This window comes from Microtus oregoni, unplaced genomic scaffold, assembly GCF_018167655.1.
Source record: "Microtus oregoni isolate MIOR12 unplaced genomic scaffold, Mior012 000011F_ref0000422, whole genome shotgun sequence".
Classification (NCBI taxonomy): domain Eukaryota; kingdom Metazoa; phylum Chordata; class Mammalia; order Rodentia; family Cricetidae; genus Microtus; species Microtus oregoni.
In genome coordinates, this window is record NW_024543070.1 from 21,076,777 (window position 1) to 21,092,451 (window position 15,675).

Here is a 15,675-nt window from a genome sequence, read left to right on the forward strand (position 1 = left end):
AAGGACATAAATGATGTTATTAATTTGCCATGTTAATATTGAGAACAGGGCATAGACAGATTATGGTCATCTACCTGGGAAATGTGGGTATAGGAGAAGGTAAATAGCGAGATTTCTGAGGAAAGTAAAATATTCAGATTTGGAAACAAGACCTATACTTGCAGAAGAGACAGAGGAGCTACAGAGACATATTTGAGATAAGAATACTAGATTATAATTTAAAACATAGGAAAATATGAAGTTTAAGGATGGAATTTTTGGAAAGAGAAGTCACTGACAAATTAAAAAAAAAAATGATCTTTGAGATTTAAAGCAAAGTTTCCAAGACGACATGGTGTCAAGTGGAATCAGGAGGAAAATGTCAAAAATATCAGTACAGATAAGACTATGAGCTTTCAGACACGAGGACTAAAAATGCTTATGAGGAGAGAACTTCCTGTGTAGCTTTACCGTCTGGTGAGACAGAACCCAAACTGACCTGACAGAGAAGACAGAAAAGGATCGACGTGCGGGGAAAGCCAGGCCTACGTAATTCTAGCACCTGGAGGCGGAAGGAGGAATAGCTGGGGACTGAAGCTAGCCTAGGCTGTGCAGTAAGACTGTATCAACTCACAGCTAGGCGAAGTGCTAAAAAGCAGTGACTGTTGAGTGCTCGTCCTTCCATCAGCCCCCATTCCAAGACTTAGGGAACACTGCGGAAGAGTGGGCAGAGAGAATCTAAGAGCTGGAAGGTGGGAGGCAGTACTGTGGAATGCTGGATATAATGTGGCCACTGTACTAATGGACTCAACTCACACGTGGGATTCCCCTCTGTATGCTATGAATATGTTTCATTACCAATGGTTACTGAAGAAGCTGTTTCAGCCAATGGCTTAGTAGAGTCAGGCGGGAACTCCAAACAGAGATATTGAGAGAAAGTAGACAGAGTCGAGGACACGCCATGTAGCTGCCAAAGGAGAAAGACGCCACTGCCAGTCAAAACCTTAACGCTAGGTCAGAGCCTCATGGCAATACAATGATTAATAAAAATGGGTTAATTTAAGATGAAAGAGTTAGCTAGAAGTATACCTAACCTATTGGCCAAACAGTGTTGTAATTAATCTAGTTTCTGTGTTATTATTCAGGTCTGGACAACCAGGAAACTAATGAACAGTCTCTGCCTACAAAACTGCATATATGGTTACCGGTACAAGGTCAAGCAGCAAGGTCATTCAGCATTCCAGCAGACAGCACTAACTGGAATCAGTCGTTTACAGGGGAAAACAGTACCAAAAATGTGGGAGAAGGGGGTAATGGGGAGGAGAGGTCCAGAAAGAATGAGAGTGGAGAACTGGGGGTGGGGGGGGTGGGGGGGTATAATCAAGATGCATTGTATATAAGTAAGAAGCTGTCAAAGAATAAATGAAAGCTATGCCAAAAACTGTTTTTCAAAAGACCCAGTCTCAAAAACCAAAGAGGCAAGGAAGAACATGGGCCGACTAATCTTTCCGGAATTTTCATTAGGAAGGGAAAGAGAGACATTTGTTTCCTCTTTCACGGATCTTTCCAGTTATTTTGTATAATAGCAGTAAAAGAATTTACAGATACTGTGCAAGTATAAATAATTGATATGTCGCTGCTAAATGGCTTATAAACTGAGTTATTTTCTGCTTAATTCATCTAAAGCTTCCTGGCAAACTCGCGTCACGTTTGATGGATCTCCAACTGTATTACTTCCTGACACGTCAGCTTTATATTTTTCTATTTCCAGAATCTGTCAGGTTGCTAATGATGTATGAAAATCTACTTTCACACCCCAAATGAGTTCATGTTTAAAAGAACTTCATGAGAAACACTTTATTAATATGAAAAGTTATCGTGTAATATATTTGGTTTTATACAATGAAACTGAAACTCCCAGGAGATCACACACATGGGTGCAGAGTCAACACCATAATGCCGACACCATCATGGCCTGAGGAAGAGAATTCAGAGTGGTGCACGCTTTCACATTCCCACCCCCAGAGACGAGAGGCCCCTCTCATTTCTAATAAACTATGAGAGCACACCCAACTTCTCAATGTTCTTTCAACTGAATATCCTGAGTTCGGCAAGAAAACACTTTAGGTCATTTGAGCTAAAGTCATTTTTCTTCTTTCCTTGCTGGCCTTTAAATCAAATTATATTAGAAGTCTACTCTTTATTGATGCTGTTCTCTCTGCCTCTACTAAGTCCTGGATTTTCAGTTTCCAGTTGTTTTGGAACATACTACATTATCAGAAGTAAATATTAAACTCTGGGGAGTGAAAGATACAGAAATTAATACACACATGTGGCATCCCTCTAAGCATCGTGCGTTCTTCATCTAAGGAGGATGGAGAGAATACACCATTTCTTCTGCCTTCTCTAGGATCTTGTTCTGATTATGTGCACTTTAGCAGCACTGGAGGAATGCAAAGAGAAGAGCTAGAATGTGCACAGAGAGTATGTGCCCTCAGGAGCTGTCACTTGACAAACTCCGATGATCAATACAATATAAATCTCTTCTTTTGATACTTGAATTTGTGGGTGACCATTTGACGTCATTCTGACATAATATGTTTAGGTTTATTTCTTTAAGGTTTTATTGGGTCGTTTGACATGTATAAGTTGAGATGCATACATCTCTTATCTAGTTCCAAGGCCTGAATCCACATTGAATGTTTAATAAAGTATCAAGTAGAAAATAAGTAAGTTTCATTACGATGGTAACATCTTAGGATGAAAAGGTTAAGACCATGTACATGGGAGCACAAAAGAGAACTATGGATGGGTATGTTTATTAGCTTGATTCCAGGAGCTTTTCATGGTGTACACACACAAATACAAAACATCAACTTCTGCATGTTAAGAACACATAATTTTACATCAATGGATTCTCAAAAAGAGCTGCTAATTTTTTTTTTTTTTTTTTTTTTGCCAATGTGTCAAAAAACCTTTATTCCTTTGTACAGCCTCATGCTTTCTTGCCAGCTGCCTTTGAAGAAGGTACTTTCTGGGCTAGGGTCTTCTGACCCTTCTGACCTTTAGCGGGAGGTACTGCCTTCTGGCATGAAGCCTTCTGGCCTGCAGCCTTCTTGGCGGGTCCTGTCGCCTTCTTGGGTGGAACTTTACCCTTAGCAGCAACTGCTGCAGCAGGCGCCTTTTTGGGAGAGGCTTTCAGGATAGCTGCTCTCTGTAGTTTCTTGACTTCAGTCTTGATGATTCTGTTCCTCATTTTCTTTGCCTTCATGACTTTGAAACAATCAAAATCTGTCATCTTGGCTTTCCTTTCCCTGGCATCAATCTTCTTGGCCCATCTTGTGGTTGCCCATTTCGTATTGATATCGGCCTTCTCCCAAGCTTTTCGTACATACTTCTGTCGGACACTGTGTGGGAACTTGAGGATGAAGTCAGCGAGCTGCATGCATTTGAAAGGCATGGCCTGTCTCCTCACCCGAGTGCAGGGTCCATCCACCAGAGCCCGGTTCTGATCAATAACATCGACAATCGTGACCAGCTTTCCAGCATGAGGCCCAAATGAGACGCAGGCCACCCGGCCAACCTCCACGAAGCACCAGAACACCATGTCGGGGACAGCTGCTAATTTTTTAAAAAAATTTCATCCTGAAGGAATTTCAGCGAAGAGACGTCAGTTCAAAAACAGAAACTGACTTGTTTTATAGGCTGCTGAGGTGCAGCCGGCACAGCTCTTTCTACACGGCAAATATGAAGTATGGAAGATCGCACACATTATTTCAAGCCAACAAATGCCTTGTTACAGTGTGCCTAGGGTAGTTAATAAGTTATTGAAAATAATGAGATTGCTACCAAGAATAGACGCTATAAACAGTGTCTTTGAAAGGATAGGGTTGCAATATCTTTCTGGCATTTATGTGTGAATATTATTACCTCTTTCGAGCTCTGAAAATCAATTACTGGATTTATTACCATCATTTGTAAGGCAAGATTTGCTTTTCTTAGATTCCTTATAAGCACTGATTCGTTTGGAAAAAAGTATGGAAATAATTATAAATTCATATGAAGTATAAAAATAGTATCGTCGTACGCTTTTCATCCATCCCCCTCAATGGTTATATTTTGCATAATTTTACTACAATATAAAAGCCATAAAATTGGCATGTTAAAGTATGTGTTCTAGTTCTCTACCACTTTATCATATGTGTTGTTTCACTGACCACCACAATCAAGATCCAATCTATTATTTCACCAGGAAAATGTTATTTATACCCTCCTTATGACCGCAGACAAACCCACTCCACCCTGCTACCACTATCCCTAACTCCAATAGCTACTAATCTATTCTCTACCGCCAGAATGCATTGTTAATAAACACTTACATGCTTGACATATTAACCTTTGAGACTGCTTTTGAATTCCTGTGGCACTTGAGATACACCTAAATGTGGACATTAGTCATCCATTAGTGTTTATAGCTGAATAGTAGCCAAGAATGGATGTAAGGCCATTCATTTTTCTGAGACACACAAGTGGACCCTGTAATCAACTAGCTAACAGAAATAATGTATAGTTACTTAATGTCATGTGTGTGTGTATGTATGTGTGTGTATGTGTGTTCTTAAGATGAAGAAACTTATCAACTTAACTTAGGAATTAATATTCATCTAATATTCATATTAGTAGCCTTTAAATAAATATTTTATTTCCTACCACAATGCCAATTCCAGTCCATTACCCACACCACATATGGGGAGGTTGGCAAGGCAAGCCTACTTTAGCAAGAAGGAAATAAGCATCTCATTGGAGTGATATCAAGGCTCCAAATTACCATAATAAGATGATACAATGAAGTCACAATGCAAAAACTTTAAACTACAAAAATAAATAATAGACTTTGCCAGAACAGTTTGCGGGTTAGAGAATTCAAAACACTATTCCCAAGACAGTTTCAGTGAGGGTAGTAAGAAAGCCACTTCTCTAAGAGGAAGTGATAAAGATATTAAAGAATTCCAGATAACAGGCATGTTCAGGTTCTGCTGCATTTAGGCAGACCCTAACCCAGCTAAACTTTCCAGCAAAGATAACCAGTTTGGTAAATGCTATGAAGAAATGTACAGAAAATTAGAAAATCGGCCTACTCCACATAAAAATAAACTTCCTGGGCATGAATCCAAGAAAACCCACTCTGAATATAATAAAGATAGTTGCAAACATTTTCTACTTGTGAAGAGAAATGTAATTGCTTGATGTGTGGGAAGACCTCTTCCATTCAGCTCCACAGAGTGAGTGGATTCAATGGGGGATGAAGGCCCAGAATGGACAAACGGGTCATAGGTAAGACACCAGAACCATGGCTTCACCGCTATCAGACGGGTGCAGAGAGCAGGCAGCTGTGCTTTGAGACTGCCAAATAGCATTCCTCGAACAGGTTCTTGAATCAAACCAAGGAATTTCAGCAGTTAGACTGATGTGAACAGCCTAAAAGCTACATAAAGCACCTCTAAGTTTTAAAGATGTGAAAAGTCGTCGTTGTATGAACGTCAACTCAAAGATTGCTGAGACTCAGCTGCATCCTGTTTCTATCAGTCAGTTCCGAGCAGTGCTTTGGCCACGGAGTGCTTGGTGTTTTCCTCAAGCACTCTGACACCACTCTCGTCAAGGTCAACACAGCAATGACTAAGAGTATGGAAGCAGGCCCTTGCCAAACCGCAGCAACTATCAGGGGAAACCCCAACACTCAGCAGCAGTATCGCTATTACCCAGTGATTGACACACTTGGCTAGTCAGTGATGCATGGCCCTGTGCAGATGCAGACAAGAGCTTAACACAAAGAAATTCTCAGCAATGAGGGGCTGGAAACCACAGCTGAAAGATCTCTGTACTCAGTAGGAGACGGGATTCACATATAGATTCATGAAGAATCTGGTTCTTCAGTTGCCTTCCATTCTGGTATTTTAAATGAAACATTATCTCGGCCATTCTTTTACATTTATATCCTGAAATTCAAATCAATTCTTGTCATTACACAGTTAGGGACTTTGGTGGGACTAACTGCCTCTTCCCTTGTTCTCTCAGGTGTCAGCTCTGTTCTTGTCCAGGAACAGGTCCTACACCAAGTCTTCCCAGCATGCATAGGCCATACTGCAAGGCTGGGGAAGCTGCTTGTTTTCTGTAAGGCTGCCACGGTGACCTTTCCTTAAGCCCCAACCCTAACCATACTTCCTGTCATGGTCTCTCTATCAGACTCATAGATAGTGAAGAAGCAGCAAGAAGTACGGCTTGTCACAAGGTTACTCAGTTAACAGCCTTGGCCTCAACTTCCACACAGACCATGGCTTTTTCATCTAGAGGAAAACCATCCATTAGGCTGTGATTTTTTTTCCCCTGAGTTAGACTCAACTTTCAAGACTTTAGCTAAGATAGTTTTGCCAGAGTTCTAAATCTGAGCAAGGTGACCCCCCTGAAATACGGTCTAGACGGAAAGAAGATGTTTATTTCTAACATAAAAACCAGTTTATATTTAGATGACAAAAATTTATTGGTAAAGGTTTATCAGTTTGTCATCACTGAACAGATCTGATCATGACAAAGTCTTAGCTTGAAGAAGTATAGATTTCAAATTTCAAATTAAAAAGAAAACAATTTGATGCTGCGCATGCTGACACATGCCTGTTATCCCAGCACTCAGGAAGGAGACAGGAGGAGTCCAAAGCCAGCTCTGACACAGCAAGCGTCATGTCAGCAGAAGCTCTTAGGACCCTATCTGAAAAGAAAATTAAAAAAAAAAAAAAAAAAAAACAAGAAGAAAGAAAACCAAGAAATCTATCACACTAACAGTTAATTAAGAATGACCTACCCCTGGACCCAGCAATACTACTCTTGGGAATATACCCAAGAGATGCCCTAGCATACAACAAAAGTATTTGCTCAACTATGTTCATAGCAGCATTGTTTGTAATAGCCAGAACCTGGAAACAACCTAGATGCCCTTCAATGGAAGAATGGGTGAAGAAAGTATGGAATATATACATATTAGAGTACTACTCAGCAGTAAAAAACAATAACTTCTTGAATTTTGCATACAAATGGACAAAAAATAGAAAACACTATCCTGAGTGAGGTAAGCCAGACCCAAAAAGAGGAGAATGGGATGTTCTCACTCATTGGTTTCTAGCCATAATAAAGGACATTGAGCCTATAATTCGTGATCCTAGAGAAGCTAAATAAGAAGGAGAACCCAAAGACAAACACATAGGCATCCTCCTGAATATTAACCTTCATCAGGAGATGAAAGGAAACTGAGACAGAGACCCACACTGGAGCACCGGACTGAAATCTCAAGGTCCAAATCAGGAGCAGAAGGAGAGAGAGCACGAGCAAGGAACTCAGGACTGCAAGGGGTGCACCCACACACTGAGACAATGGGGATGTTCTATCGGAAACTCACCAAGGCCAGCTGGCCCGGGTCTGAAAAAGCCTGGGATAAAACCGGACTCGCTGAACATAGCGGACAATGAGGACTACTGAGAACTCAAGAACAATGGCAATGGGTTTTTGATCCTACTGCACGTACTGGCTTTGTGGGAGCCTAGGCAGTTTGGATGCTCACCTTACTAGACCTGGATGGAGGTGGGTGGTCCTTGGACTCCCCACAGGGCAGGGAACCCAGATTGCTCTTTGGGCTGACGAGGGAGGGGGACTTGACCGGGGGAGGGGGAGGGAAATGGGAGGCGGTGGCGGGGAGGAGGCAGAAATCTTTAATAAATAATTAATAAATTAATAAATAAAAAATTACTTTAAAAAAAGAATGATATAAATAATAGTCCAATAAACAGCCATCAATAGCTAAATCTAAATTGTTTGTAAAATAGAATAAAATCAGGACGATGGAATTATATTTAAACATTTTAGCAAACATGACACATAATTTCTGTTTATATTCCTTTTAGAATTACCGTTCTCTCTTGTCAACATTGAACCTGGAGATTGTTGTCATATGGCATTGTGCTTCCCTTTCTGCTTTTTTTTTTTAAAATGAAAAGTAAATAACTGACCATAAGACAGTATTGGAGTTTCCAAGGTGACAGGATGGGGAAACCATCTGCCACAGTAACCCAGACTGAGAACTGACTCTTCTTCCATGCTCTGGGGACAAGAAGAATAGCCAGCACCTGCTGTCCGCGTGGGAGGTCTACCTAGAAAACCAGCAGCCCCAAGGCCTCCTTGGGTAGCTGCCAGAACACAAAGGTGCCTCCCAAGAGGAACAGGGGAAAGGAGAGGTACATTGAATTGTCACCCATGCAGAAACTACTATCCTCCTGAGTGACAAAGACTAGGATCCTACCAAGGACAATGAGAGAGAGAGAGAGAGAGAGAGAGAGAGAGAGAGAGAGAGAGAATAACAATATGCAGATATACAAGTTCATGTGTCTTTTAATCATCAAAAGCCAAATGACCTAAACAAACTTCACAGACAAGAACCCAGCCTTTAAAACAGAGAGAACCCTCTGAGGGTGCACATGCAGATAGCAGCCTGGGTCTGTATTCCTATGAGCCTCGTCCACTCAGAGCTGTCATCAATGGAAAGAATATCACTTATTATTGCGAAGTAATTGTCATATTGGTAAAAATGTGCACACTATTGAATTCCCTTCCCTACAATGTTTCAGTAATAACCATCGTTACATTGGGGGGGCATGTTTCTAATTCCTTAGACTGAAAATCGGGAGGATCAGAGACACAAGAATTTCTCAAAATAAAGACAAAAATTAATGCAACTACAAAAAAAAAATCAGACCAGTCAGATGGGTCAGTATGCAGAAGCACTTGTTTCCAACAACCTGAAGACCCGAGTTCAGTTCCTGGAACCCATATGATTGAAAGACAGAAACCACTTCCTGCAAGCTGTCCTCTGTCCTCCATACTAGAGTCATACTGTGCGTGCACACGCAAATGCATAGACAGACAGATAGAGAGATAACTAGGTAAATAAAAAAATAATAATTAAAAGAAAAAAGATATTATGTATCCCAAATAACTTAGTCAAGACTTTTTCTAAAAATTGTGTTTACATTGTGATTAACTCACATCGCAGAATTATTATCCCTGTTGATTTTCAGCCTGATGCTAAGAATGTCAAAATAAAATGGCAGATTTTTAAAGTAAAGATTCTGTTTAGGTCCCTTTGGACCCTGATTAATAAGACTTACTGGATTTTACTATATGAACTCCCCGAATACTAGTTCCCCAGAGGTAGTTTCAATTCAAAACTGATTAAATGGAGAGATTCCCCAGAACACAGAAATGCATCATGAAGACTAAACAAGAAAGCAGACATGGCGATTTGAAAGAAAGTGGCCCCCACAGACTCACAGAGAGTGGCACGTTTAGGAGGTGTGGCCTTCCTGGAGGAAGTGTGCCACTGTGGGACAGACTTTGAGGTTTCAGAAGCTCCAGCTAGGCCCAGTGTCTCATCAGTCTCTTCCTGCCACCTTCAGATCTGGATGCAGAACTCTCGGCTTCCTCCCCAGCACCATGTCTGCCTGCACGCTGCAATGCTGCCCACCATCATGACAACGGATTAAACCTCCGAGCTCTAAGCCAATCCCAATTATTTTCTATTATAAGAGCTGCCATGGTAAACCAGGCGGTGGTAGTGCACACCTTTTTAATCCCAGCACTTGGGTGGCAAAGGCAGACAGGTCTCTGAGAATTCCAGGCTGATCTGGTCTACAGAGCTAGTTTCAGGACAGCCAGGGCTACACAAAGAAACTCTGCCTCAAAAAAACAAAAACAAACAAACAAACAAACAAATGAGTTGCCATGGTCAAGGTGTTGCTTCTCAGCAACAGAAGCCCTAACTGAGTCAGCAGACTTATTTATGTTACACATTCTACTTACTGATTTCATCTTTTTTTTTTCCACAGTAAGCAGAGATATGTAAGAAGGTAGCCAACCTTCACGGTTCATAGCACTCAATATTCTTTCAGCATGAGCCCCATACCTCTATGCATAAATTACACCAAAGCAGCCAGTACTCGAGTCCCTACCATAAATCAACTGAAGAAGCAAAGACAAATGACTGGCAAGGTTTCCAGTACCTCTCCAAGTAGCTCCATCCTTGGAAAGTATCTGACTTCAGACGTGGGGGGATCCCCAGAGTCACAGTGGAGATGGCAGCGTCTTGGCATTACTATAATTATAAATATGTCTTGGCATCCATAACTCTGCCCCAATTCAGCTGCCTTCTGTGACGCTCTCGTGACTCCAGAAGTAAGGCAAACATAAATTTTGGAAGACGCACATCGATGCCTGAATTTGGGCTCCGTGCTTTTGCATCAGATCTGCTGCCTTAATTAGCAAGAAGCAGGAAAGACAGGCAGACAGACAGACAGCCATGAATGCTGAACTGTGGCTGAGCAACAGCTCAGGAAACTCCAGGGTCAATTCCACAGTCACCTAGTCACAAGACAAGAAGCACAGACTCCCTTTCTCGGCGTGCTTATGTAACAGCAAGCCTTCATCACTGAATTTCTATTGAGTGTCCTTTCCATCATGGCTCTGGATCCTGTCCTTACATATTTAGATTTGATATTTTAGAAGCATTTAAAGCAAGAGAAAAAAATGAAACAGAAAGAAAAAAAGAAGAGCAAGGGGAGTGAGAGGATTAAGAGGAAATACAGACATCAGAAGACTCACAAGAAGTAAAGTTCTCTCCGGGTTTAGCGTTTTAGGAAGAATTTCAGAGAGAAGGTTCTAACTGGGTCTAACCCTGCTTTCCTTTCGGGCTTCTAAAGTGGTGGTCATCATAAACACACTGGCTATGACTTGTTCAGCCACAGTTCCTTTGCGGTACAGTCTTGGACTTCTCCGAACAAATACCACACATAAATTTCTATGTTTTTATAAACAGCCTGGATGCCTGTGTAAATGATGACTGCAAAATAAGAAAGAACCCTAAGAGAAAGAGTATTTGAAAAGACGGCTACTTGACTCTGAAACTACACGGCTTGGTCAGGACAGAATGGGTGGGCTATAAAATGCAATTTGGTGGTCACAGAATAGCCACTTCATGAGCATGCAATGGTGCCGAGGAGCAGACAACAGGATGCAGCTCTGAAACACTCACTTTCTGAAAGACGGTGATGACAAAGGTCTCTTGCTTTAAGCGTATGTTTTGTCAAAAGACAGTAAGCAATGTCCAGTGGTTAATAAAAACCAGTGCAGCTGTGAAGTCAGACACAGCGCATTCACCGATGGGCTAAGACGACCAGGGAAAGAATAAGAAAGTTATCAGTAACTTGAGGGCAGGGTTCAGAGTTAGGTGTTGCCTGTCAGGAAGAGTGGGATGACCATCTGACTGAGTGTGATGGTGATAAGGAAAGGAAAACTGAAGGATTAAAAAGAAGGCAGCGATGCTGGGGCTGAAGGATGCAAGCTAGAGTCTCCACACTGATGCCCAGTGACTCACAGCCACTCGGAGCTCCAGGGCCTCTGATGCCTCTGGCCACACTGAGAGGACAACCCACACATTAACATGAATGCGTCAAAATTTTTTAAATGAATCTACAAAAAAAAAACAAAAGAGAGAAGGCAAGATGGAAGTTTCGAAAGAATAAAACGATGATAAACAAATATGAGGCAGGAAGATGAGTATCGCGAGAACAGCCAGGCAGCATGAGGCGGAACCCGTGCAGTGCGCACGCGCAGTGTCTTCAGTATGTGAGCAGGCTTCGCGTAATGAGCCAAACTATGGGATTCAAATACCATGCCTTCAGTGTGGTAGAACCCAGCAAGAGTTCTCTGTCCCCTGACTCCTGGCAGGTGTCTCTCTCTTCGGTGTGTGAAAGCATTCTGAAGCAGCCCTGTCAAGCCGCAAGCGTCAGCTTTATGGGCACACTCAGTTCGCTAATGAAGTAACTTCCGTGGATGGATGCCTTTTCTCTGGGACGTACTAAAGCTGACAAGGGAACCACTTCAGAAGAGGCAACATGGCAGTTAACTCAGTCCGTTAATCTGCCGTCCAGACACAGGCACACCCTCCCTGAGACTGGAACACAGACCACTGCTCTGCCTTGCCCTCAACTTTCTCCTGCTCGTAATACCCATCCCAAAGGACACTTTAAACAGTGTCCCATCCCCAGTTATCTATCCCTCTAAGAGTTAACTGCAATTGTTGCGTGTGACTTTGAATCCTCAATGAAAGACTAAAAGGAACGCTTTTGTTTCCTAATAAAATATTATTTCATAAGCAACTATTGCTATATTAACTTTATAATACATAAACTTTACAAGTAGGGAAGATGTTGCCAGTAATAAGAAAGGAAAACTAATGTATGGATAAGCAACTATAAATCAAAACAAAATAACGAGACTAAAGGTCACTTCTGATACCAGAACTAAAACCAATCTTTGTGGTTTGCCTTTCATGTACCTTGTTTTCCAAAATTTCTTCCCTCAAAAAGAATTTATTGTTTTATAATTATATAGGCTATTTAAATATAATTGATATATTTATATACTTACACCTATAGAAAGTGAATATAAATACATTTATACATCATACTAAATGTAAAATATAGAACATGATTTAAAATATTTATATTATTAATCTTACAATATTCTAGGGGAAAGTTTTTTATTTTTATGCATATGCACATTATGTGTTTTACTTTGTGTTTGCCTGTACATATATATAGGTGCACAACCTGCTGGCCTGGTGTCCAAGGACCCGAGAATAGGACGTCAGATCCCCTGGAAGTGGAGTTACAGATGGCTGTGAGCTTCCATGTGGGTGCTGGGACCTGAAGCCAGATCCTCTGCAAGAGCAACAAATGCTCATAACTGCTGAATTGTTTTGGTTTTTAGACTCTCATCTCAAGTAAACCTAGTAATTTTGTGCTCATCTGTTCTTAAAAACCCTTAACCTGTGTGAGGTTGGACTTTATCCCAACTCACTGGCCAAGGTCATCTTCTAGGCTTTAATTTCATGTACGATGAGAAGAGTAATGGGAATCTAACTGGTCCATGTTTTCATGACTATGCACACAAACTGGAGTTCAGATTGTCTAGCTAACATCCCTCCAACCATGTATTTTAAAAGAGTATCTTCAGATCCAAACAGTAATTTTGTAACTAGTTCAAAGATTAAAATTTTGTTCCTCAAATTCATTTTATGCAGTCACACCACCCATACCAAGCGATTAGGGTGGCTGCCAAAACAGGAAGCAGTTTTGGGGACTGTGCGGAGATATAAAATACAACTGATGGAACTGTAGGTGATGCTCACCCCGGTCTTTGATGTTCTACTCCCTCTCAGCTAAGTTTATCTATGCACACTGTGACTTGATTCCGGGCGCAGTCCTTGGCCACATCTAGATTCTAGGGCACAAGATATCACTGATGGGTCAGCATAGGGAATATTAGCTTTGCTTGAGCTAATAACGTGCCAAGACAATAAGGAGGTTTATAAACAACACAGCCTATTCCCCAGCCGCTCTGAGAGCAAGGCCAAGTGTCGGCCAGTGTGAGGGAAAGACAGAGTAACACAAAAGCAGACTGGCTTTCAGGAACTTACTGTATCCTGTTCTTTTCATTTCTTTTGCCAGGGTTTCAATAATCTCAGAAGTGTAACAAAGTTAGAGCCTGTCCTAATAAAAAGTAACCTGAAGTGGAAAATGGTGATCCTGCTCCACTCTACCAATTGGTTCCTCCAGAACATCTCCAAAGAGCAGCAAACGTCTCGAAACTCTAATAACTCCATGTCTGCCAAGGAAGTGTAATGGCTCTGAGAACATATGAAGATTATTAGCTAAGCTTAATAACCATTTATTTATCTAAAAATGGTCAACATTTATTAAATTTCTACTGAATAAAGATGCTAAATGTGATCCCTAAGGGCTTATGATTTAGAAGAAAAAAAGGGAGGGCTACTTATAAGACACTAACACAGAAGCGCAGAGGGGGATCCCAGACAATACATGATTAGAACCAATCCAGTCTCCTTGGTCACCGTTTAACCCAGGACCTCCCAAGTGTTTTCAGAGAAGCACATATGAGACATCCTAAGAAGAGCAATAAAACGCCCTCAGTCAAGTCACTCTGAGAAATGGTTATGAGCCAAAATTAAAGACATTTGAGTACCTAAAAGACAGAAAAATACCAGAACCATATTAATGTTACCAGTTTTCAAATTTATCTAACTTCATGTCCTTTTTTGTTCTTACAGTTATTAATATCTGTGACATCTACTTGGATGGATTAAATGCCCTGTCGTTTGATTAAACATTTAGTTCTCGGGTTGCTGCAGATAGTTATAAACATGGTTAGGCTCTACAGAAGGCGACACTAATAGGAGACACTGTTCTCTGTGATCTGAGTAGGTCTCATGCTATTCGTTGAAAGACCTTAATGGCAAAACTGAGGTCTGCCGAAGGAAGGAGAAATTTCACCTCAAGATTGCAGCATGAGTTCCTGCCGAAGACCACCAGACTGCTGCCTGTCCTACAGACTGCAGGCTTCCAGACTCCGTGAGTACAAATGCCAGTCCTTGGGTAGGAGTAAGTCATATATGCATTATATTTATTTGTTTATAAATATAGAATGATATCTATAACATGCACAATCAATTTATAAGTTTAAGTTGCATCAATACTTTTAAAACGAAGTGTAAATATAAAAGGTAAGAATTTGTATTTAACATAAGTATTATATTTTAAATTTAAAATGGTTGAGTTTGGAGGTATATATAATATGTATCTTAGACACATATGTTTTGTATTTATCAACTGCTTTTGTTCTTCTCTGATAAAACATACCAATGAACTAGTATTTTACATAACATCTATAGGAACTACCATAAACTCCAGTCTTCTGCAACACGTGACTACCATCGTCCACAGCCACCTTTATAATCAGACACTGATAAAACATACCAATGAACTAGTATTTTACATAACATCTATAGGAACTACCATAAACTCCAGTCTTCTGCAACACGTGACTACCATCGTCCACAGCCACCTTTATAATCAGACACTGGGAGCTCTGTGCCCAAACTTCACTGTTTAAGGGATATGGTAAGAGGTGCTAATTGTAGTTATGTTCAGGATCTTTTCTACAATCTCCCACACTCAAAAACATGCTAAAAGTAAACAAAGCCTCGCTATGAATTGAACATGCTATCCAGTAATGGTTCTCTATGGAATCTGCGTGGGTGTACGGTTCTCTATGGGATCTGTGTGGGTGTATCAACGTGCACAGAGACCAAGGCCCTTGCCCAGGCCAAGATGATTGGTGAAATAAAATCCCTATCGTCCTGGATGATGGTGGATAGAAGCCAGTATTAGGGTTTAAATTCATTTCTTTTGCTCTAGAGGAAGGACGAAGCCTATGTACCTATCCCGTACTTCCCAAAGATGAAGCAATGCAGAAAAGCAAATCCGCACCCCTTCAAACACCATGCCAAACCTAAACCACCTCTGTGCTCAGTTACGCAAGCCAACAAACTGACAAGATTATTTAAGGCGGTTCAAGATTTGCTTCTCTTAAATAAGAGCACATGTTTGGTAAGTTACATTTGCATCCTAACTGGCAAAAGGCAATCTAGAAGAGCAAAATCTGAGCATATACAGATATAAGAAAGTCCTGCTTAGGAGATGGACAGGGCAGAACAGCAGAAGTTCTCAGTGTGATTAG

At 41.0% G+C, this 15,675-nt stretch overlaps 2 protein-coding genes across 2 annotated transcripts in view; both read right to left on the reverse strand.

Annotated features, from left to right (window-relative positions):
* Window positions 1-15,675, reverse strand: part of LOC121453240 (calcium/calmodulin-dependent protein kinase type IV-like) — a 236,453-nt gene that overhangs the window by 195,555 nt on the left and 25,223 nt on the right. The window lies entirely within an intron of this gene.
* On the reverse strand, window positions 2,975-3,586 carry LOC121453241 (60S ribosomal protein L14-like). The gene has a single exon (XM_041659777.1). It carries the CDS (start codon window positions 3,584-3,586, stop codon window positions 2,975-2,977), a length of 612 nt encoding a protein of 203 aa, XP_041515711.1.